Below are 24,244 nucleotides of genomic sequence, written 5' to 3'. Positions count from 1 at the left end.
CTGTGAGGGCTGAGTCAGGCTTGGTGTAGCTCGTTCCAGTGTGACTGTGGCATCCCTGTGAGTCCCTCTCTGGGCTTAAATCTGGTTGGGTGCAGAGCACCTGGAGGTGGTTTTTGCAGGGGGTCCTACAGCTCCTCTTTGCAGCTGTGGTTTTCTGGGGCTGGGGAGGGCAGAGCAGCTTTCCTCCCCCCTGCCCTCACAGTGTGCTTTATCCTCTGATGTTTTTCGGGGCTGGCTGTGGCCCAGAGGGATGCAGTGCTTCCCCTTGTCCCCAGCTCGTGAGGTACAACATGCTCAAACCGTGTCCTCTGTGCCTCATCGCCTTCTGCTTCCACACGCACAGCTCCTAGGGCAGGTTGGGAGATACTTCAGGGTGTGGGCTGTGCTTTGTCCCCTTCTCGGGACCTGCGATCCCTCCAGCCTCTGCAGCACTGAGCTGTGGCGGAGCTGAAAACCTCAGCTCGGTAACTCGGTGCTTCCCTTATTTCCTTGCACCGCTTGCACAGGTTTATCTGTGTGGCCTTGAGCTTGCTGCAAATAGCAGCGGCTTAGCTGGAGCACACGCTGCATCTTCCTGTGCAACAGCACCTGCCCCCGCAGGCAGGTTTTGGGGGCTCTGGGGTGAAAAGCAGCACGGCTGCTGGGGCTGCCGCACCCCCTTGCTGCACGGGGCCGTGCTGGGGGTGTCGTGGTCTCTGGCAGTGCTGACCGTGCGTGACCCTGTCCTTTGCCCCTGTTGCAAAGGCGGATGGTGTAATCAGGGCTGGCGCTAGCCCTGCGGGACCCGGCTGGCAGTAGGACAGGGTGTCTTGCCCCTTACGTTGCTGAGAGAGATGGGTGGCTGTGGCTGACCTCTGCTCTGCCACGGCAGCTCTCTGTCCTACTTCCCCAGCTGCTTGTCCTTGGAGCGGCAAAATTCAACTTAGCTTCAGCCACTGAGCAGCTCTGCGCCGCCTCTGAGGAGCGGCAGCCCCACGGCGGGTACGTCCTTTCCCTTTTTAGCCCTGCCCGGCTACCAGCGTGAGACAAGCGGATCCCAAAAGAGGGCAAACCCGCTTTAACAGGCTGGGAGGGGCAGGAAGGCCAACAGGGCCCAGCGCTTGCTGCAGGAGAGAGGCTGTAACTCGGGTCCTGGCAGCAGCTGCTGCCCCATGGACAGTCGGCTGGGGTGCAGAGGTACAGCTGACTGCTGGCTCCCCTTGCCCTAAATGAGGAGGGGGGGCCTTCAGGCACTGGCTGGAAGCAGAGCAGCTTTGCAGGGCTCGTAACAAAGGCCTGTTTTCTGCCACACCTCCGGTTCCCGACAGCAGAGCAGGTAGAAGAGGGCTGTGCTTGCCCTGTGTTTGCCTTAGCCTCGTTGTGTACCCGCCCTCTCCTTCCCACAAGAGACCAAACCCCAGAGCCACCTTTCAGAGCGCGCTTTTACTCCTCACCGGGCAGCGGGGGGCCAGCGCTGTTGCTCCCGCAAGGTTCTAGCCAGGATAGAGGCACAAGGCTGGCCAAACGGCGAGTAGCGGGGTTCCTCCAGCGTGCTGCTCCTTGGTTCATCTCCCCTTCCCTTCAACAAGGAAGCAAGCGCTGAAGCCCACAACACGCCCAGACCAGCAGGAACAGCCCGTTGCCACCAGGAAGAGGAAGGCACCTTTGTACAGCAGCGGCTCTGAAGCACAGGGGGTTCCTACGATCCCTTGCAGTCTTTTTTTTTTTTAATGCAGCAGAAAGTTAGCATAGAGATGCTGTAAGGGAGGGGCTGGTTGGAATCATGGAGCAGACAAGGAATTTTCCCCAAATTTATTCAGTGTCACAGTTCTTGCCCCACCTCCAGCTTCTGAAGGCAGAGAGAGAGGTCTAATCCATCAAAATAGCACAGCAGTATTTAAAGAAGTTACTCAGGATGATCTTCCAATATATAAAATAAACTTTACATATAGTCCCTGCTTTTATACACAAAAAAAAGTAGGTTTTTTTCCCTTGTACACAATATTTGTCATCAGCAGGTTACAGAGAGTCAGCTGGGAAGAGGAGGTCCAGCAAGTGGTCTTCACCGTGTTAGCGGTTGGGAGTGCGACGGAGTGATGGTGTTTGTCCATTTTTAGAGAACCCAGAACAGCCGAGCAGTAAAACTTTTAAGTCTCTCTTTCTCCAGTGAATTCACCGCATATTTTGTAAGATGTTCCTGAAGTTTTCCAGTTCTCTAACGCTTGTTGAAATCCTGGGTGCAAGGAAAGCAAAAGGGAAACATTGGAGCAACATATGCATCACGCCTTATTTAAAATTCAAGAGAAAGGGACTGCTATCAAGTAAAGCTTCACGCAGCTCTTTCTTAGGAAGAGAGAATTTAGAATTTCAGCTAAATTAGGTTCTGGTTACAACCAGACCCTTCACTAATTTTGCAGACTCTTTTTAAAGCAAACACTGAGAAACACAGTGGAACAGGATGTTGCAGAGAGCCCAGCAGTGATCAGACAAACCCATTAACTAGAGGTCAAGAAACAGACCATAATATTACCAGCTGTGCAGGCAGGTCGCAGAGTCTCCTTGCAATATAAGCTTGTTTCTTCTGAAGGGTTTGGGGTTTTGTGGTTTGGGTTTTTTTGGGGTTTTTTTGGTTTTGTTTTTGTTTTTTTTGAGTCGCCTACCTCATTTTCTTGCTGAATGCGTTTTGCCCCTGGAGCATCGGCGAAGATGCCGGGTCGGACTCTGAGGATACGGCCGTGAGCACCTCGTCCGCAAAGGAGAGGTCTGCCCTTCCCAGCCAGGACAAACTTCGGTTTTTAAGGAGGTTTTGAATAACTCAAATCACTTGTGAACAACAAGCAAAAGACAGAGGTCTGTTTTAAAAGGCTCTTCTAATCCAAGCAGGTGGGACACGACGGAGTCTGAGAAAGAGCTGCCCGGCCCCAGTCTTTTCACACAGCAGAGGACTCCCGGGGTAAAGTTTGAGCTGGGCAGCAGAGGGGGGGGAAAAGGGAAGAAAGAAAAAGGCTCTTTGCCTGCCAGCCCTCAACTTCCTCTGCAAACAGACGTTCAGAGGGTCCGTAAGTCTCCTGCACGCTGCTTCCAAAGGCTGCGTCGACACGGCACTAGAAGGGCCGAAGGAAGCCCAGCTCCTCTGGCCTGAGGGGAGCGCAGCAGCTGTGCTCAGGAGGGGAGCACCACAACATCCCTGGGGAAGAGTATTTTTGGTTTTCCGAATTTGACTGACGCGCACTAGGGTCTCCCCCCTGCTGGCCGTCCACCCTGCAGAAGGTACAATCGGCAGGTTTGAAGCGAGATGCAGCAGGACCCCCGAGCCCTAGCGTCGGCAGCAACATCACCCGAAGAATCCTTTGAAAAACCTGTTTGCCAGAAACTCCGGGTCTGTCAACACCACTAAGCGGTAATGTATAACCGGAGTGTCTTGCAGTCTCCTCTCTCTCCTAAAGGCCTCGTTACCCTCCTCCACTGCCAAAACCTCCTCATCCAGCTCTCCACAAGGGCTGGACTGACGGATTCCTGCTAAATGCAACCATTGCAAACAGATCTGGGAAGGAATTGGTGGAAGTGAGAAGCTTGAAGGAGAGCTCTAAAGTGAACACAGAACAAGAACAGCAGCCCTTGCCGGGGACAACATGCTCTGAAGAGAGAGTCACACAGTTTCTTAAAAATCACCAAATTCTTTGCCTCTTAATGCAAATGCTTCCTTGAATTCCTTACAGAAATGTAGAGTATAAAGAAGTTGTTTTAAATTGTTCCAACTGTTGCACTCCGTATTAACATCCTCAGATACTGGAGAGCTTCTTTATGAGACCGTATGATCAGAGCAGGAGTTAACACCAATATCGCTGATGAGAACTGACTGTTTAAGCTTAAATGGGATGTAACACAGCAACTTGTGTAAAAGTAGAGGAAAAAGTCTCAAACTAACCTTCCAAAAGCATTAAATAAGGCAACGATTTCTTGTCTTGTCAGCTGGAATCCATAGGAAGGGCCGCTTTCAGGTATCTTTTCTATCAGGTTTTCAGAAAAGAGGATCTTCAGCGCTGTACCCAAGCCCTGCGTCTGTGCAATGACAAACAAGATCATTTAACAGCGGGGAGACAACCAGGGCCTGACTCACAAGCTTAGCTTCACTTCCTTCCTTCATCTTTGCAAGGATTCCTGTTGACATCGTCTTAACAGAGCAAGACCTGGATTTCACTTAACACAGCTCAGAGAAGGGAGCAGAGCAGAGCCAGGATGCTTGCTTTATTTAGCGTTACCGTGATAGCAGAGCTACCCAACAGAGGCTTTCTGTCTAGGTTTGACCGCGTGTAAAATTCAGTGCAGATCTCACTGAACCCCCAGTTTTATAGCACCCTCTGCCTCGCTTGCCAGAGGCTCTGCGCCCCCTCCCCTCTCTCGGGGAAGAAGCTGTAGCAGGTTAACCCAGTTTTCAGCTGCAAAGGCAAGAGGCAGCTGCTGCCAGGCCCAGCAAGCTGGGGTCGGCACACTGCTTCCTGCCGACTGGGCTTGGTAACGACCCAAGCAGCCCTGATCTGTATCTAGGAGCTGACCGGTGTCCAAGAACCGCATCTGCGCGCCAGAGTCCCGTCAGGTGAGGTGCTTCCAGACACATCCCCAGCTGCTGACAAAGCTTACCTGCAACTTCCCCCACAGGCGACATTTGAAGCAGCCAACGCAGTCCATTATCTTAGAAATATTCTTGAAGTGCAGCCTAAATTCCTCCTAGGGGAAAAGACATTCAAGTTGACCTTGGTTACGCACTAGTTAGGACTTCTTCCATGTATTAATCCAAATCAATAATGTATTAGTTCTGGACTTCAGGCTAAATTCAGTGGGACTGACTTAGGGAAATGCTTCCTGAAGCGGGGTCCTCAGCAGGGATTCACCACTCTCCTCAGGCACGCCCTATGGTCTGTAGCTACCCACAAGCATCCAAACGCATTCGGAAAGCAAAATGAATTGGAAATACCTGATCCGGTACCGGGGTCCCTTTCAGATCTAGTATTGTCCCAGACACACGCCTGAAAATACCCTTTAGGGAGCAAGTGCCCCAAAGGGAAGGGCCACCCAGTTACCTTCAGTTTAGCAGCTTCCTTTTTATTCCCTGCAAAGAATGAGTTTTCATCGAAATGCAGCGGGAAAGACCTGAAATAGAAATGAAAAGAGCTTTATCTCTCCACAGCTTCTTTGTACGGCTGAAGTCCAGATCCACAGAGGTATCTGGTTAGGTGCGCAAATGAAACTGAGAGGTGTTAGACATTGGACATCTCTAGATGTGTTTTAAGTCAAGCTGCTTGTTTCTTAAATCTCTTGGAGGCTTTCAATCTTAGCTTGCATCTCACCTCGGAGACATTTTCAGCAATCGCTTTACAGTTTCTAAGCAATTGTAGTCTGTTTTCTAACAGACATAAGCACTGAAAGGCACAGGAGCATGACAAGATAAAATTCAGACGTCGACTGGATTAGGAGACACATTTCCGTCTGGTTCCGGTATCTTCCATTCCTCTTACTCCAAACTCTCTCCAACAGCCCAAACCTCTGTTACCAACACGTTTAAGATTTTTTTTCTAGTCAAAAACACGAAGCCAGGACTGGTATTCCACAGATGAGTCAAACAGGTAGCCAATTTCAGGGCTGACACATAGGCGGTTATTAAATTCAATTCTGCTAAATCAAAAAGGCAGCCTAGACTATTAAACTGTGGGCTTAATTACCCTGTTTTGCAATTTGACTACAGATACCAACGTACTCCCAGCTATATTACCCTACTGCACAACTCACGCTATCCCACTACAAGAACGAGCCCAGAACCCGCCTTTCTAGGCGCTTTAAGTGAAAGGTTAAGCACGCTCAGAGATGCCAGGGTTGAAAGAGCCATTCTCCCCAGGTACCGAACGTAATTACTTGGCCAGATGGAGAATTTCCAGCAAGAGGTTTTTCATTTCCGCATCGTGGCTTTTATTCCCCGTGTACAGCTGGAAACCCGGGCGCTCGAAGAACGGCAGCACTTTGGATAGGGCCCGCAGCTCTATCAGGTAGAGAAAATACAGGTTCTTGAGTCTTCTGGGACCTTCCCCTCTGGTGATGACTTCATCAAATCTCTGCTGGAACTCTGTAACATTGGGGCCCCATTTCTTCTCTGACCACGTATCTGAGAGAGGAAAAAAAAAAACCAAACCCAAAACAATGACAGGAGGTGGATGGGTTAGTTCTGGTTCACCTCCTCCCACTGTCCCAGGCTAAATGGTGAAATGTAACTCTAACCAGGGAGAGCCAAGCTTTACAGTAGTCGCAGCCCTTTCACTAACCGCAAATCGTTCAAGAGTCAAGAGAGGCATGCTGTTAACCAAACTCAAACCCCAGCAAATGCAGAACTCCTGCAGAGCTTTGTCAGTTGGTTTAAAACATGACCCAGGCTTAAAAGCAAAAGCTAAAAACCGGAGGCTGTCCATTTTAAACAGAATTAAATCAGTTGAAGAGTTTCTTGTCAGTTGAGCCGATTGTTTCCGAGAGCAGTTCTATCTAAGCTGGCGATAGCTCAACATCTGTCTGCAAGCAAAGAGGGCTGGATGGATGTACCAGACAGGCTGTGAAGGTCCCTTCGTTCCTTCACTCCTGCCCACAAAAGCCACCGACTTGCTGCAGAACTCGGAAGAGGTCTCTGCTGTGGTCTGAGCATCTGCAGAGGCAGACAGCGCAGGCCTCCTGATCACGTTGCACTGGGAAGCAGCGTGGGGGGCAGAGTTTGGGAGGCTCCCTAATGAACGGGGACATCCTAAGAGAATTCCTTCTATTGTGGAAATGCAAGAGAACAAAAGCAGCCACGGATCGGAGGAGACCGGCCTCTATTTTCCATTATCAAGCCCACAGGTTTCACAAAGAATATTTCTGTTTGCGCATCCTATCGTGTACTTAAGATTATATAAAAGTATGTAATGGAAGATATAACAGTCATATCAAGCTGATGTATAAAAATTAAAAGAAAAAAAAAGAAAAAGGGAGAAACTTTCTCTTCTAAATCACCAGTGGATGACCAGTCCAGCAGGAAAGGACTCCTTCCCAACTCCGAGCTGAGGCAGGCTCTCTGCACGGCAATCACGGCGCCTGCAGATGGGAATCCCTGCATGGACCCAAGCCGAGCCAAGGAACACCTTCTCGGGGTGGAGATCATCTTCTGTAGCCCTTCACCAACAGAAGCTGTCCCCTTCTACGCAAGCCAAGCAGAGCCATTTGGCTGTCCGTATCCAACCTTATTTTCCTAATCCTTTCAGCAGTCCCAACTCAGTGCTCGCCTTTGATGTTTCTCTTGTTATTCCATCTCCCAACTCTAACGTAGTCTAACTCACATCCAGGTGAGGCCTACGTGGGCTGTAGAGACTTAAATATAGTTACTTAGTTAAATCTAAATTACTTATCCAAATTCCAACAGCTATCTCTACATCTGTACTCGGTTTTTGTAAGCTTTAGCAGAAGAAAGGTGCTAGGCTTGGTCCACAGGCACCACTCTGAACTACCACGACTAAATCCTTCAGGAAGTCAGTCAGAACCTGCATCCCACGCTGCATGAGCGGCATGCCACAGCCTTTGGCCACGTGAGACACACAAATCACGTTTTCGTATCGCCCTCGATTTTCAACCCCAGGGTTGAAATTTAGATTCTTCAGATAGCTACTTCTGGACAAAGGCACGGAAAGGAAATGGGAATGGCATATGGAAATGGACCAAGGCTCTTAGGAAAGCCCAGCCAAGCATTTCACTGTCTAGGTGAGATTATTGCTAAACTGACCGTCATAAAGACAGGCTAGGAAGGGACAGCCTCGATAGGCAGTTAGAAACCCACTCCAAAATAACCTTGGAGGAAGAATAGAAGGAATACGTGCTGGAAGTCTTGGTACAGAGCACAGTCCAGCCATTTTCAGACCTGAAGGCACGTGGTAACTGCATTCCTGATTCTGTTACACAACCTGTGTGCTGAGGGAGGGAAGAGAAGAGCGCAGAAGTAGGCCTGAACCCTGCTGGAACGGGCTCCGGCTAGCATTTAGCGGAGCCACAGAAGTGTCAATTTAGGACTGATGCAGGAGAGCCAAGGCAGAAAGTAGCATTTACCTTGTAAAAGGTACCTGGCGCTCAAATGGATGTTGATGCTTGCATGGAGACCAGAAATGAGTTTGTAGAAAGCTCGCTTCTCTACACAGACACCTGAAAAGAAATGCTTTCAGTATTCTGAAGTGCCCATACATCGAATTTTCCTCTCCTGGCTGTCAGACAGAAATCTAATCCCACCTGAGCGTGGCCAGTACCTCCCACCCACTCCCTGGCCATTCTGCATTCATCCCAGGAAGAGCAACCAAGTTTAGATAAAGGATTACCTTTCAGCCACTTGTAAAACGTATGCCCTGGAAACAAAAGGAAAACAAGCACATCAGTTTGAGATGCCTTACAGCAGCAGGAGGGCTGTGTCATGTTTTAGGCTGCTTCTTTGGCCATACCTTTCAGAGCACAACAGGATGATACACGAACGAGACAGGGCAGCACCCTCCCCTCTGCGGCAGGGGAGGGCGACAGCAGAGGGGAGGGTACAGCCCAAGCCTGATGCCCTGAAACCACCTCTGAGGCCAGCGCCCAGAGGACCTCTGCCCACTCCAGTTTGCAGAAGCAGGGAAAGGAGCATTAGAAGAACATGAAAATAGTTTTTCTCCTCACCCTTCTGACTGACCCTTCTATAACACAGTGTGGCACCAGCTAAACACACAGCACATGGTCTTTCCCACCCATCTCAGCAAGGGCTGGGGGGGACAGAAGCGCTGCAGAACAGCACAGCGTAGGGGGAAACAAGGATCATGGATTGCTTTTCTCTTCTGGCCAGGGCAGGGAGAGGGGTTTTTTTATTAAAAAAAACAAAACAACAACCAACCAACAAAAAAACCCCACAACAAACAAACCAAAAAAACCCACACAGTGCAAGCAAGGGTGTACAATCACACAAGTCAGTGTTTCACGCTACCCCTGCTACACGCTTGAAAGTAATCTGGAGAACATGAAATGATTTGGAGATAATTTGGAGACGAAGACATGCCATATACACAGGCCCAGTGCTGCAGAGGGCAAACAGCTCCAGGGCACAGCCCTTCCCAGATGTGAGCCCTGCAGGGCCAAAGGGAGTTGGGCACCCAGCTCCTACCAGCTGTCAGAGGCTGTTGGGACCATGAGTCTTGTCAAAGCTCCAGCCTGAGAGCTGCTTTCTCAGCAATAACAAGCGCCAAAAAACCCCCACAACCTAAGTCCTGGTCCTGAAGGCTTACGATACTTCAGTGACTACCTTCAAATGGGACTTGTACTCTTAAAAAACTGCTGGTGCTTTTTACGGCCTCCGCACAAGGATGGGCTAGCCTCAGGGACAGGGAGCTCAGAGGGATCTCTCCACAGGGTCCTGAACACAGCAGAATTTCAAGACAACTTCTGATTTTGCCTGAATAATGATTTTGCTAACCAGGTGCTAATGGTAGAGCTCGTGACAGCATGATAAAGACGCCACATTTGTTTCTGTTATCAGTAAAAACAAACAGAGTGCCACTCACCTCCATCGTCTCCTGATGAAAAAAAAGCATGAGTGGTGCAGGGAGAGAAAAGAGGAGATAAAAATTACACGACCAAGACCAAAATCAAACTCCGAAGCACAAGCATTAAGACTGCTCCGTTAATCTGCTCTGACAAGAGAGCGCGCCTCTCCAGGGAGGTTTAGAAGTGTTCTGAACACAGAAAATATCATCTCAAACTGCAGCAGTGAACACACCAGATGAGCAACGCTACCAAGTAACCTGACCAATGCAGGAGGGATCAGTATTTGCAAAGGAAGTAAAACCACCACATAGCTGAAGCAGAGACCAGAAAACAGGAGACAGGTGTCTGCCCCTGCCAGGGATCTCCTGTGCGACCTCTGATGGGATACTCAAGGGCCCCATCCTTGTTTCCTGCAGTTTATTAGTCGCTTGCAACAACTCTCGCAGGTAGCGGGTCAGATCCTCTATTTTCACATCCTCCTGCTTCCTCAACTGCGAAACAGCAGTCCTTCCCTCTGCCCCCAAAGTACCTGTGTTATTTCATTCAGATCTTGCCCTAAACAGAGGTGGTCAAGGGAAGCACTGATATTTTAAAGGACATTGTACATTTCCTTCACCAGTGCTGCTCCTGAAGTACCATTCCTTTGCACAAGGGTCAAGGGAAGGGGAAAGCACCTACACAGTTTAGGGAAAAAAAAAAAATCCAAGAGATCGCTCCAGAGGGTGCTGCTGGAGCAGCGTTCAGGTCAAATGAACGGGGAGTGAGGTTGATGACGTTCTAGATGTCTGGGCCGGACGGGGCATCAGGAGATATGGGGTCTTTTAGCAGCCTTGGGCAAAAGAAGCTCTTATGCTTCCAAAACCCTTCCCTACCTTCATTTACAGCATCTAGCCTTAGCCTCTAGGGCAGAGTTTCTCTTACTGGATGGTTTCCACAGAGGATCCCAGCCAGGTTCTTATTTCAGTCCATCACAGATGGTCTGGCATTGCTGAGTACAGAAACCAGGGACCCAGGAAGAGCTCAGGGTTCAGTCCTGCTCCCAGTCCCTCCAAAGCTCACATTTCCTCCAGGAGTGGAGGATCAGACTTCCTTTCTCCATGATGGATGCTAGAAAGCCACACTTCCAGGTGCCCTCGCGTTAGCCATAAAATTCTACACTTCAAGAGCTACAACATATTTCTCATTCAGCAGAAGTAGCTCAGAGAGCATGTACTGTTCCTGGAGCTAGGATCAGTACGCTACTAAACCACTTAGTGAGATAAATAAATGACTCACCTCTACCAGATGTCAAAGGTCTTTTTACATTCTGAGGCCTAAGAGGGGGGGGAAAAAAAAATCATTTAAATAAGATATTTAAATAAGTGACTGTCTCCTTGCCGTGCAGAAACATAGCACAGCAGTAGTTACTTTTCTGCAGTCACATAGCCTAAGGAGTTCTTAGATCTCCTTCTGTGCTTTAGCTTTGCTCAGACAGGAAAGGCACAGAGCAAAATGTGGCTCTTTTTTTTTTCCCCCCTTTCTTTCTTTAGAAAGAACAGCTAGGCAAAGTCAAGTGCCTACAGAAGTGCTAGTGGACATTATCCCCCGGCCTTGGTGCAACACGATACACTAGTACGAATGGGGAGGAAATCACTAGAGAGATCAGAGCAGGGAAGACTACAGACCAATGCCCACCAGTACTGTGCATCAGCCCCAGGGGTACCCACAGCAGAGCTCAAATTGGCACACAGAGCGGGGAGAGAGCTCCCAGCAACGGCTGGGGAGGACAGAACTGGGTGCCCAGGACCACACCACACAAGAGATGGGCACCCCCTGGCAGGCCGCTGTCTCACCATGCTGCAGGGCTTGCATCAGGAGCCTGCATCAGGGCAAGCTGTGGTCCAAAGAACAGCCAAGGGGGGCTCACGGGGCAGCCACACGACTTGTCCCTTCCTCTGACAGCCCACACTGCACAAGCATTGCAGCAAAGCCAGGAGGATGGGGATTAATGGAGCAGTTAAAGCACATGCAGCCCCTCTGCAAAAATCAGCACCTGCAGGCTTGTGGAACCTGTCCCCCAAAGCACCTACTTGAAGCAGTTTTCTTCGTAAATACTGTTCCAAATTTTCCAGGCATCCGGCCCTTTGTAGCCAGTATAGCGTTCAGGATTCAGGAGTAAATCCACGTACTCCGCGTCAGGAGAATAGATGTCTGCAAAGCAGAGTGCTGGGTCAGTGACAAAAACTTCTGAAGGAAAATGACATCCTCCAAGGCTGATCCAGCCATCCCTTTGCATGCTGAACAGTCTTGCCAGCAGAGAGACCAGCTCATCCCTCTCCAGAGAGGCAGGTGCATAATATTTGCTACGCATCAACCCACTGCAGCGGGGCAAAGCTCTCTGGCCTTCAGAGCTATCGGAGCGCAAGGCCACTGATGGCAAAGCAAACTCTGAGCATGCTCCATCCAAGCTGCTCACTTGCTAAACACGGCAAGATCCTGACCAGCAATGAAGCTTTGTCAGAAATATTTGCATCGTAGTATTTTCAAAATACTGAGGGCAGGGGCAGGTGGAAAAAGAGAAGAAATGCTATATATGCTCCAGGCTTGCTGAAATATTACACATTGGCCTGGAAGTTCTGCAGAGGTGCTTAAAATCCCATTACAAGATTTGTCAGATCGAACAGGTGCCTATACCATCAGCTTCGCAGAAGCTGTCTGAAGAGTCATCGTGCCGTGTCCACTGGAGCACTGCCTGCTGGGTTTCCTTGCTGCAAAGAAAGTGGAAAAAGACTATCAGAAAGAGCACCGATACTAGGTTCCCTTCAAGACAAGAAAGGATTGTGGAAGAAGAAGTCAAACCTCAAAGAGCCATCAACAGCTCCAAGTCTCTTGGCTTCTTCACATTCTTCAGCAAGGTTACTGGCTTCTTCTGAATACTGGGTTGAAAAGCAAAGGGGTGGGGAGAGAGGGTGATTAAAAAGCAGTTTTTCTGCTGTTATAATTCTGCCTTTAATGCACTAACCCATTTAAGCATCAGAAACACTTTTATGATTCATCCCACCCTGTATTTCCACAGGATGTCTGCAGATATTCAGAGGCTTATGCAACTGTGATGATTGTTGCAGGGACTCACAGCAGCCTCTGGCACTGCCGTAGGAACATTTTGTGCCTGACGATACCTGCTCTTGGAGAAGTCTCCTAAACTGCTCTGCATTAGTGGAAGGGAATACCTCACTTCAGGACAGCCACCTCAAAGGCTCTACAGCATGCCAAACACTTGAAGAGGGTAAAAATTTAGCCACGAAGTACATCCCGACAAATACTGCCCATCTGACTAAGGCAGCTTTTATCAGCTGCAGTGACACAAAACTGGTCGTATAAGCCGCGTCATTTTGTGCACGCAGGCACACCTACCTTGTAACTTCCAGATCTGATTCCATCAGGGACTTCGTCCTGCAAGACAAAAAAATTGAGCACGTGCTACATGTGGGGCTGATGAGGCCTTTCAGCCTAATCTTTGAGAAAGATTAGGAAGGTTACCACAGTTTCTAGAAGTTAGAAGGCAATCAAAGCACCCAGCTTAGCTTACAACACATCCAATTTCTGGCTCCTCCACAGACTAAGGTTAAGCAATATTCTTGGTGTTTTATTTTGATTTTTCGCAAGACTCCTCTTCTCAAAAGGTCAGCAGCCTTCCACAGGTGCTACGTCAGGTTATGTTTTGCTTACCCAAGCGTGAGGTTGGGGAAGCCAATATAAAACTTCAGAGGAGCTGGAGTTGCCTCTGGTCAGCTGATGTCTGGCATCCTGTCTCCCGGTGATGCCGGCGCTCCTGGCAGGAGCCCAGGCGCCTCCTCAGATATTGCAACTCCCAGCCCCTGATACACGTCATCCAAAAACTTCCCTTTTTTACCACCCTGTCACGTAATGTCAGGCTGCCGGCCCCGCACAACCCAAGCAGTCCATACAAGACAATCGGGCCCTACATTCTCCTCAACTTCCATTTCCTCCATCAGTAGGAAGGCAGTAAAACCACTTCTGCGCTGCAGGAGCAAATGCTACGACGGCAGACAGCGCAGGAAGGGAAAAATTAACCAATGAATAAGGGTTATTTTTGTTCCTTTCAGAATGAAATGGACCCAAATCAAAATAATTAAAAACCAGCAGAGACACAGTCAGTTCTTAAAATAAGAATAACTTCTAGCTAATACTAACGCAATTGTAACATTACTCTGTCACATTGGTCATCATCATTACCAAAAACATCTTTAAGGAAAAAAGTATTTAAACAAAACTTAGGGTTATTTTAGGGGGGGGGGGGGGGGGGGGGGAGGGAAATCATCATTCCATTTTGGGTCCATAATAGGTGCTTTTTGAAGACTAGGGAAGCAAAGGACACTTGTTTGAGGGGTAGGGTAGTTGCTGAGAAGAAATGAATTTAACATACATAGAAGAATTTATATAACAACTGATACCCACACACACACACCTGTACCAGATTCTTTCAAGGTGTTGTATCCGCTTAGATTTTTTTTTTTCCAGCCAACAGCTACACTACATCAGGTTACCACGGAGTTACCAGGTGAGGGGGACAGACACCTGCTTCGCTGCAGCATACTTTAAATCATACATGAAAATAAACCAGCGAGTTGGAAAAAAAGGCATGCAAGTAGCGTCAGGAGGCCTCTTTCACTGAGAGCACTCATCGCGCCATCGGCATGGTGCACCCCTGCGCACCATTAACGCACACACACACTGACTGCTCTGGAGACCCAGGAATGAGAGTGCCAGACGGTCTGCTGCTGGCTGCCAACTCAAAGCCAGGCTGGGCAGCGTTTTCACCACCTCTATCAACCCAGCAACCAAGTTTGATTCACTCCCTTCCTCAGCCCCTTCTTTTCAGGCAGACACCTGCAGGCAAGATGTTTTCTTTTAGCTCAGCAAACAAAACCCTTTTGTCCAGGATAAAGGGACAAGAGTGTTCGCTTTTGTACTGAGAAACAGAGAACTGGAAAGAGCCATTTCATGTAAAGAGAGAGGGCTGGGAAGGGCCTAGTCAAATTCGTCAGCCAAAACTGCAAATCACAGTGTAGCTCGTGGGCCAACAGGGTGAATATCCTGGCAATTAACACAAGAGACACTTCCTGTAACAACAGTGGATTTGCCCAAAAACCATCTCACTAATACCAAAAATAAAAGAGGGACCAGGACAAGTTTTTGGCCATTCGCGGAGGGTCAGCTATTAAAAGCCTAGCCTTTCTTTAAACTTTCAGAATTCAGCATTTTGACCTTTCTCATGGATACCAGTATTACCACACCTAAGAAAGCTCCATCAGAGCCACAGTTTTGCTATAGCTACAACAACGAGAAGAGTTAAGTCATTTGCCTGCTTCTTCCTCTTGGTCTGCGAAAGCCAAACATAGAGAAGAGGTAAAAGAATGGATTTGGTACTTACAGATGGGCAGGGCTTTACAGCACAGTCTCTTATTCCACAGTGACTGTTGTCATCCCAAAAAGGACAAGGTTTCTTTAGGTTTACCTACAAATAACATATTATCCTATTACACATTTCCTCCATGCAACCAAGCCAACCTTCCACACCACAGTTTACCAACACACACCTTCAGCGCCTCAGTGCAAGACTTCAGATGACAAAACTTAGTGCAAGGTTGAGTGCAGTGAGAGTGGAAACAGACGGTGTTATTTATCTCAAGCAAAGTTGATCACACTCATTCACTTGTCTCTCATACGAGATGCGTGTGCCCGTGCAGCCCAGCCAGGACTCTGTGTGTTAATACAGAAGACAAGACACACAGGCCACCGATTCCTAATCGCATCCTGAGGCTCCTGTTGAGCAATGACGAACTGGGTTTTGGCCAGGTGGTTCGTACCCTTTAGGAGGCAACGGTTACTACGGGGCAATCTTTGGCCTTGCGATATTGCTCACTTCATTCTCTGTGAATCTTAGGGGAAGTTTGCTCCCCATTGATTTTGTTGCCTTGTTTTGGGCATCTTAGGACTAGAGCCTGCCTCCCCGTTAGAGGAGCAGGAAGAGGACGTGCTGGAGCCTTGCTGCCATCCTCCTGTAGCCACAGGTGTCAAGTCACCTGTGTTTTGGACTCGTGGGTGGGCAAGCCTTCCAGGCTTGATGGGAACAAGCAATTCCTTGGTGTTTACCAGATTGATTGCTATCACTCACGTCCTCGTTATCAGTACAGGTTATTCTTTTAATCCTTGCTTTGCTGTTTCTTCTGGTGCTTTCACACACAGACATTTCCATTCACGCTTCCTTCAGACCAATCTCAGTATTTCTGTCACAAATCCCAACACTGGAAGGGGAAAGGACACTAACTTCTTTAACAAGTCCTAGTCTTTCTTTTCTGTGAGTTGGTATCAAGTATCATTCTTCCAAAACAATTAACATTTAACAAGATTTTGTGGGTTTGGTAGAGAGGGGGAGCAGGGAAAAGCAGCTCTACCCCAGTGATATTATATATGGGCCCCGTTCTAGTTTGCAGTGCAGTGAAGTTGGGAACTCTTTAAACTGATCTTACAGAAGAGTAAATACTCATTTTGTCTGCAGAAACAATCAGGCAACAGTCACTGCTCAGTATCGGTATGCAGCAGGTAAAATACTGCCCCGTAAGCCAAACACGCTCAAACCAACCCCACATTTAGTCATATATATGCAATCTGACTGAATGGGAGCAGAATCCACCTAATGATGAGGGTCTGGCAGTAACAGCCATCAATTCACCCAGATGTTTGGTAACTAAACTGAGCTTTCCATGTCAGTGGGGAGACGCTATGAATACTCTCATTATGCAACGTGGATCTCCGGTCACCAACATTTTTTGAGCCACAGCTCAAAAAAAGAAGCAGTAGACCAGTGAAATGACTTAAGTCCTTAAGAGTGAAAAATGCATCAGAAAATATCTTTAAAATCGTGCATCTTAGGAGCAGGTTGTACCACATTAAGATTCTCCCGATAACAGGAGAGTTCCACTTACTGACTGCATTCTTAAAAGATCAGAATTAAAATGTAGGTATCCGATTTTAAAAAGATCAGTGATAACTTCAAGGGAGAGTAAAGAAAAAAGGCAGCAGCACACAAAATAAATACAATTCTTGTATGAGAAAATTACCTTGTAGTATCTAAAATAGTCATTTTCCAGAAGTTCATTCAGTCTAGGAAAAAGCTTGTAGTTGTTGAAGGCATCAATGGTTTCTACATCACAGGTGCAGTCATCTAAATGACCAGTAACCTGTTGGATAAAAAAAACCCCCAAACAACCAAACATGAACAACTTAGCCAGTACTTTTTAACACTGCAGACAATAAGACAAGTCACAATTTTCTTTCCTTTTACCAACGAGTCAACTAGTTAAGTTTAACCAGAATTAAACAACATTAAACCAGACTGCTGAATTGGCAGAGAACATCTTTTGATGCATCCTTTAGGATGTGTCCTGTACTTGTTGTTTGGGGATAGGCCGTTTTATTTGGGAACACTTTTCCTCTAACACACATTGATATATTAGAATTCGCTGATGTCTGAGTAATAGGCATCAGGCGGGCACTTCCATCTCTAAAAAGCAGAGACGACAGACACATCCAACCAGGCTGTGTCACACACATACAAAAACCACACAGCCCTTGTCCACACGTCAGGCACACTTATACAGATCACAGATGTTTCTGTCAGGCCAAATCCAGGAAGACACTGGATATCGGCTGCTGTAACAGCTGTGAGCCATGCGCACTGCCAGCTCAGGTTCCCGTTTGAGACTAGCCTTCTCAGCATGTCACGCCCAGCAGGATGGCATACAGGTGAGAGCTGGCATTTGCATAAGGGACCAGTCAGGCAACAATAATGCCACCGAAGATTACAGCACTCAAAGAAAGTTCTTGTCGTTAACCAACTGCGCTGCAGCCATTTGTTTGATTTAATCAGAACCAGAGCAACTGCAACAGTCTCTCTCCTTGCCTCAGAGAGCCATTTGGCAAGAAAACATTTGTTCCAAATCTGATGTAGAAAGCCAATACTTCTTGCATCATCCTGAACAACTCAACAAGCTATGTGCAAACCCTGAAGAGGAAAAAAAAAAAAAGGGGGGAAGAAAAAAAAAGTAGCACAAATTCAGCTATGGCTTTCTGACACATAGATTACTGTCTGGATGACAAAGTTGCACAACACAGAAGTAGTTTTGCTTCCCCCACACCCCTGACGAGTACTTGGGAAAATCACCCTGGCCAAAAACCAAGTATTACTGCTCATTCACTCTCAACAGCACGCCAGGGATTTAGCCTGGATGTTGATGTAGCAATACAACACATGACAAGCTGCGATTCCCCAGTATCGGATAAATTCAGGGTTTTAAGACCAGACAGTTGTTTTAAATTGATATTGTTGATTTATGAAGCAAAGAATGGGATGTTTGCCACAGTTTGTGATAAGAAGTCCTCTTGCCACTTCTGTCCCAGAAAGCCTACAACATCCCAGTAGCAGGCAGCACAGAAACAATGCACCCCACACTACTGTTCTAGGGGGTTATGTCCAACCTCTGCCTCCTCTCTGTGCACAAGAAAGCTGGAAGCAGAGACAAGCGGAATAAACCTGGAAACATTGGCACGGGCAGCTCCTGGGAAGTGTGACAGAGCGCACTGCCGAGTGGTGGCATAAAAGCTCCCCAGGGGAGGCCAGGAACAAAGAGGCAGATGGGGGATGCGCAAGACCTAAGGCGGCACTGGACTGTATTTAAGGGGCTTCCCCTTTTCTTACTTCTAAAGCACTCAACCAGCCTAAGGGTTGCTGAACTCAGTAAACAGAAGTGGGTATCACCCCTCTTGCAGGAAAGACAGCAGATGACCAAAGTCACAGGCACCTCAGCAGTCAGAACCGGGAAAGGGAGTAAAACCCTGTAAGCCTCAAGAGAAAGCCTCCCCGATTCCAAAGCAAAGGTGCTACTCCAGCCTTCACAATAAGGGCAAAATATGTTATTATGCACAGAGAGAAAAGAAAGACACATGAGAAATGTGAGCCACCTGCCTTGACGCATTTCTGGAGAGCCCTCAGATAATTCAGTAAGACCTACACATCAACTTAAATAAAACCATCATAATTACTACCGTGGAAATGAAGCTCCCTGTCCTCCTTCTGAGAAGGAAGGCAGAAATGGAGCACTTGCCCTCAGAGAATGCAGTCACACGAAATGGGGAAGAGGGGAGAAGAATAGCCTGGATTAAGCATAGAGCACCTTACAGGCAAGTGCAAGTTTCCTCCTGCCACCCTGGACAGAGGGGGAAGGAATCCAGGCTCTAGATCCTGACTGCTCCATAGCAGGAATTAGTATTTTGGAAACAGCTTTTTTCAAAAGGGCTTTGATATTTCGGATTCAGCCGCACTGATCTAAGGGGGAGTGAAGGGAAATCTATTAGAGCGTGTCAGAATGCCCTACTCCGCTTGAGCAAATAGTTTTTTGTTAAGACACCTTATTTGGAGGTTCACTTCTATTTCTTGTGTTCACACTGAAGCCCACCACCCCATCCTCACACATGTACCATATTCTGTCACGCATTTTGGATGGTAATGAAGATTAACAGCGTAGCAGTTAAGCTTTCACTAGCCTGAATCACCCCTGTAAAAGACAGCAGCGATTTGCTAATCCAGTTACCCAATTTAAAGCTGTTTCAAAATTAAAAAAAAAAAAAAAACAAACCCGAAACAACAACAAACAAACCACAACAAAAAACCAGCCACCACATTTTTTATTTCCTGGAAACTTGGCATCCTTTGGGGCAGGCAGCTTACAGATCGGGTCTAAAAGTGGCCTACAAAAACCATGACAGGGTAATCTTCAGCTGCTCTCTGTACCCATGCTAGACAAACATGTCACTCCCAGGGAATGACATCCCTGTAAGAGGTAACATCAGAGCACCCAGCCAGCCCTCAACTGAAGCAGCATATACCATTTGTGCCAGGCCTGTCTTCGCTACATCTAGCGACCAATTCAAGCCAGAACCAACCTGGCAAAACATCATCCTGAAAATACTCCAGGGTGAAGCACTGCAGATGCTCCCACAATACTCCAGAGTAGACGGGGGTCGTGCTTTGGAGATCTCCAAATATCCACTGCTCGGTTTAGAAAAGCACCGGTGGGAAGATCAGCCACAATGCCACCGAGAACACACCTGTGGGGGCAGCACAGGCAAAGGGGAAGCGCTGGGGAAAACCTGAGCTCTGCTCAAGTCAGAGGGAAAACTCCTTCCTCCTCCAAGGATTTCAGTCAGACTGTGCAGAAATGGGCAATTCCCCTAGCCTGCACGCGGCTAATAAGGTATCACTGGCCTGCTTACCTTCCTGCTCTGCCTCCTAAGCCACCAGGCTGCTGAGAAAAAAAGCTCAGCCAGGCCTGGTGACACTGCTTGCATGTGCCCAACCTACCAAAGGAGTACAGAAGACAGCATCAAGAGCCAAGTCTCCTCAGACACCAAGATGAAAGCCCCGGTGATGCTACCACCAAACAGCACTGACCCGCTTTAAGACACAGGGAAGTGGGTAGTATCAGACCACTTGGCAGGGCACGGTCTTCATCCCAGAAGTTCCCTCTTGCTCCGTGACCGCCTGCCACCTCAGAACCTGTTTCTTTCAGCCCTGTATGCGGCCAGAGACTCACTTGTTTTGGACGTCAATTCCTGCTGTCAGAGCAGTTGAGCCACAGCACGTATCAAACATGCCCTGCAATGGGCGGTGCCTTAAAACACTTCCCCCCCCCCCCCCCACCTCCCCAAAATATTTATCTACATCTCCAGCCTGTAATAATTAGAACAGTTGTTTAAGATGAAACATAAATTGTTGCAGTCCCAAACATGTGCCATGTGCTTGCTGGCACCTGTGAATCACTTTGCCGAGCGGCAGCGATGGGTTGCGCTCCACCCAGCAGGGGTGTGAGAGCCTGGCATGAGACTGACGGGAAGGGCCGGGTTTGCCGGGTGGGAAGAGATGCAACGGAGCCGCCGGGACAGACGCCACACAAGCGGCTCCAGCTGCTGAGTAAGCACCGAGGAAGGCGTTCAGCTGGCCCTCCGCAATAGCCACTCTCAATCCCATAACACCGACATACCCACCTTGTGTGCGTAACACAGGTCGAAACGCCACCACACATGGATTCTGCATAATCCTTGGGTTTCGCCTTTGCTTCATCTTCCTTTACCTCCATCCCAGGCTCCTGTCAGTCTGCTCTCCCCTGCGCTGCCGGTCTGCCTCTCCCCACCTCTTTCTGCTTCCCCCAGTATCACAGAAATGCTCCCTGGGCAGCGGATTTAGGGCTTTCTTCTCTTGCTATGGGCTCCATCCCAGACCCGTATGCCACCATCTACTGCACAGCTGGGCGGGAAAGAAGGCAAACTCTTTTCTGCATCTCCCGCTTGCAGCTACAATAGGGCACAGGGAAGGGAATACTACGGTGGCTGAGGAGTTGCTTTTAGCCTGTACCAACTTCACTGGCAGCTGCCTGCTCTTCTAGACAAGCCACGCCAGTCCCAGGCTGATGGCAAGCAGATGCTTTCCCTGCTGCCCCTGCAGAAGCTTCCTTGCAGTCACCCTGCACAAGTGATTCGTGGCCCTGCCTGCCTGCGGCACTCAGCCCAGCTAGGTCTCCCTTTCATCCTTGCCAGCGCACTTGGAGCAAGTAGCTGGCAGCCAGGTGAGGACAGTCATGCCTAGCATCTGCCCTGGAAGCAGCCTATGCCGGCCCAGGTGCTTTCTCCCCCAGTCTTTTGCCCAGAAAACAAGGACTGGGGCTTCCGGATCTCACACAGAACCAAACCTCACGTGGGAGCCCCAGGATGGGGTTAAACAGCAGAGGCTGAAGCGCTGTCAGACGGCATCTCCAAGCTTCTGCTAGCAAAGAAGGATCTGCAGCTGCTCTGCGCTTGGAAGCTACCTCCTGAGCCACCCCAGAGAGATCAGGAACTGTGCTAGGTATGAATTCCTGCCCCAAAGGCTGTTGGGTGAACACCAATTCAACAAGAACGCAAGAGCGGCTTGAAAGTCTGTTCAAGTAACAACAAGGTAATGCTCAGTGCCCGGACTCACCCCTAATCGTAGTGTACTGACCACAGAAACGCCCCTGAAGGAAACGTGCCCTCTGCCAGGCCGGAAACCTAGACAAAACCCCAGTCTGCCAAACACCTGCAGCACATCAGCTTAATGCAGCTACACCAGTCTGTAAACAGTGAATGAGCAATAATTACTAGGAATATGGAGAATTGATTCACGGCTGACTAAAGCATTAAGGCAAACAGGATTATCTGGGTGGGGGATGAGCTGTCTGTGAAGTTCGAGGAAACTCTGATATTGAAATGTTATTCAGCGTTAATGAGACAGATTGGAAAGCAGAAACAGTATGTGAAACTTAAGTGTTTTTAGTAACAGATGGACGTTTCTAATAAAAGTTTCAGGACTGGTTAGCAACCTCTCCAAGTAAATGAAGAGCTAAAATAACACTCAAAAAAAGCAGGTGAGGCATTGCTCTTAGTACAGGCAGACAAGAGCACAATGCTCATCCCAGAATTACGGCCTGCTTAAGTCAGCATTTGAAATACTGCTACAGCAAGCGCTCCCAACAGCGGCCCTTGTCAACTGTCCCAACACGGGCTGACGGAAGTCAAAGCTCTTCCATTCACCCTGCGTCAAGGCTTCTTAATCTGACAAGCCCATGAGATGGCAAGAGATGGTTCACAGGAGGAACCAAAAGCTATACCCAGGCCTTCAAGTATATAAACAAAGGAGGGTAAAACACACCATTTAAGGCTTGCCCTTATTTGGTGGTAAATAAAAACCACCAGACCAGTTCTGCACAAGATGATCAGCAGATTATTTCTTACAAAAAGACAAGGCAGCCCTCGGGTGCGTTTTTAAAAGGTTAAGTGGTTAGTAAGGCTGAGAAGTGCTGCCCTACGTAACATGCTTTCCCAAAGGCAATGAAGTCTAGAAAAATCTTGAACCTGAACACCTGTACCGCAAACTAAACCAAAGCATACGCTACTCCATAAACAAGAAGCGTGTTGCAACAAACCAAGAGTGTACAAAGTACAACACCAGTTCCTCCTACCCAAGGAAAAAAGCCTGCAAGCCATTACTATGCCAGCATGCCAGTTCACTTAGCGGTTAGGGCTTCTTATCCCATACCGCGTTCCTGACTTGGGCTTCAATCCTTAGGAGACAAACCTCACTGTTAAACAGGAAGCATACAAGCAAAAACCCTATAGAGAGAGAGAGAATCGAAACGCATGCTTTTCAATTCTTTATCAGCATAGCTTGTATTTACCATTTCCACATGAAACTGAAGCGTCAAGAGCCACCCAGAAGCCAAAGCCAAGTGCACAACTGCGTTTGTTTCCTTTCTCCACTCTCAATTTCTGACTCACATTTAAGAACTAGAATTTTAATACAGCAAGAGTAGGCTTTACAATAGCTTCCTTTTTTAACAGGCAACAAAAATAAAGCACTAAATACATTGTACCATCTTCACTCCTTGATCTTGCAAATGTGCTTGTGCGAAGCTAAGTCAAAAGGAATCTGCATAGCAACCATTCCCCCAAATCCAGCTGCTTGGTCTGATCTCTTGGTTGACTATACCCAGCTCTCTCATTACCGTACATCAGACGTACGTTGTCTGGTAACGTACGTTACCAGACGGTAACACGCCTGGCACATCAACAAGGGGAATTAACCCTGGAAGAGCTTTAACGAGCGGGGCAGCCCAGCTCACCCCTAAGCATGGCAGGGTAGGGCAGGGTTGCAGGCGCCTGCTGAAGTCACGCTCTCTCCTGGACAGCGGAGTCGGGAGGAACAGCAAGTCAGACCTGCAGGAGAGGGGGCAAGGCAGCTCCCAGACATCATAGTAACACACATCCCTGAAACATCCGCGAGAGGCACCTGGGTGGTTAGGGAAGAACTGCTCCCCTAGCTGAAACACTCACCCTTCCTGCTAGGGGCAGGGAGAGAATACAGTTAATGAAGCAAGGAAGAGGTCACGGGGCTGCTCAGCGGGCAGAAGCCACCCTCCGAGTCCCTTTGCTCTAGGCACCTCCCAGCAGGCTTTCCGATGCTCGGAGAGGAGTCGAGGCGCTGAGGCACCTGCACCCAGCGGTGCTCACGGGAGGGTCCGCATCCCCCGCGCCCGCCCCCTGGGCAGGAGCTCCAGCCCCACGCGGAGAGCACCACCACCGCCGCCCGCCCTGTCCCGCCGGCAGAGCCCACCTGGCAGAAGCAGCGTCGCTCCGCCGTGCCGGACGGTCCGCGGGGCACCACCGGCAGCAACAGGACGGCGAGTCCCAGCGCCCGCAGCAGCAGCCCGCTGCCCGCCGCCATCTCGCCGCGCCAGCCCCGCCGCCGCCGGCTGAAGAAGCCGCGCCGCGCCGCGCACCGCCCCTCGCCGGGGGCGCGGCCGCCGCCGGCTACGCGCCGCGTCGCACGCAGCCCGGCCCGGCCCGGCCCGCGGGGCTGCCCCTTGCGGAAGGGCGTCCGGGTCCTCGCCGGGCAGCGGGGAGGCGGCCCGGGGAAGCTGCCCGACTTCTCGGCCGCGGTGACTCACTCGTGCCGGGACGGGGTGGCCCCGCCGGGAAATGGGCGAAAGGCAGCCCGCCGTCGGGGCCCACGTCCGCAAAGGCGCCCCTGACCGCCGGCAAGAGCCAGGGGCCCGCCCCGCCGGCC

The 24,244-nt window shown here is 49.2% G+C and overlaps 1 protein-coding gene across 1 annotated transcript; it reads right to left on the bottom strand.

Moving 5' to 3' along the window:
• Positions 1-1,776: 1,776 nt before the first annotated feature.
• ERO1A (endoplasmic reticulum oxidoreductase 1 alpha) lies at positions 1,777-23,902 on the bottom strand. The gene is made up of 16 exons (XM_076345753.1): positions 23,792-23,902; positions 16,671-16,790; positions 14,981-15,064; positions 12,940-12,978; positions 12,385-12,461; positions 12,220-12,293; positions 11,616-11,736; positions 10,822-10,859; positions 9,564-9,575; positions 8,355-8,381; positions 8,092-8,184; positions 5,890-6,136; positions 5,061-5,130; positions 4,621-4,707; positions 3,908-4,041; positions 1,777-2,212 (listed from the first exon to the last, which is right to left on the bottom strand). The coding sequence occupies exons 1-16, from the start codon at positions 23,900-23,902 to the stop codon at positions 2,152-2,154; spliced, it is 1,395 nt and encodes a 464-aa protein (XP_076201868.1). The 3' UTR covers positions 1,777-2,151.
• Between the last annotated feature and the right edge of the window lie 342 nt (positions 23,903-24,244).

The sequence above is a fragment of the Aptenodytes patagonicus genome, chromosome 7, assembly GCF_965638725.1.
Source record: "Aptenodytes patagonicus chromosome 7, bAptPat1.pri.cur, whole genome shotgun sequence".
NCBI classification, from domain to species: Eukaryota; Metazoa; Chordata; class Aves; order Sphenisciformes; family Spheniscidae; genus Aptenodytes; species Aptenodytes patagonicus.
The sequence above is the reverse complement of the archived record's forward strand: the minus strand, read 5'-3'. Positions and strand labels throughout refer to the sequence as shown.

Bases quoted from the DNA above. Each gene is read 5' to 3' on its own strand.
- ERO1A (XM_076345753.1), bottom strand. From the start codon at position 23,902: ATGGCGGCGGGCAGCGGGCTGCTGCTGCGGGCGCTGGGACTCGCCGTC. The intron at 12,979-14,980 runs GTAAGTACCAAA...TTTGTCTTGCAG, and splicing joins CTGTAAAGCCCTGCCCATCT to GACGAAGTCCCTGATGGAAT. The intron at 8,185-8,354 runs GTAATCCTTTAT...ATTTCTTTTCAG, and splicing joins GTTTTACAAGTGGCTGAAAG to GTGTCTGTGTAGAGAAGCGA.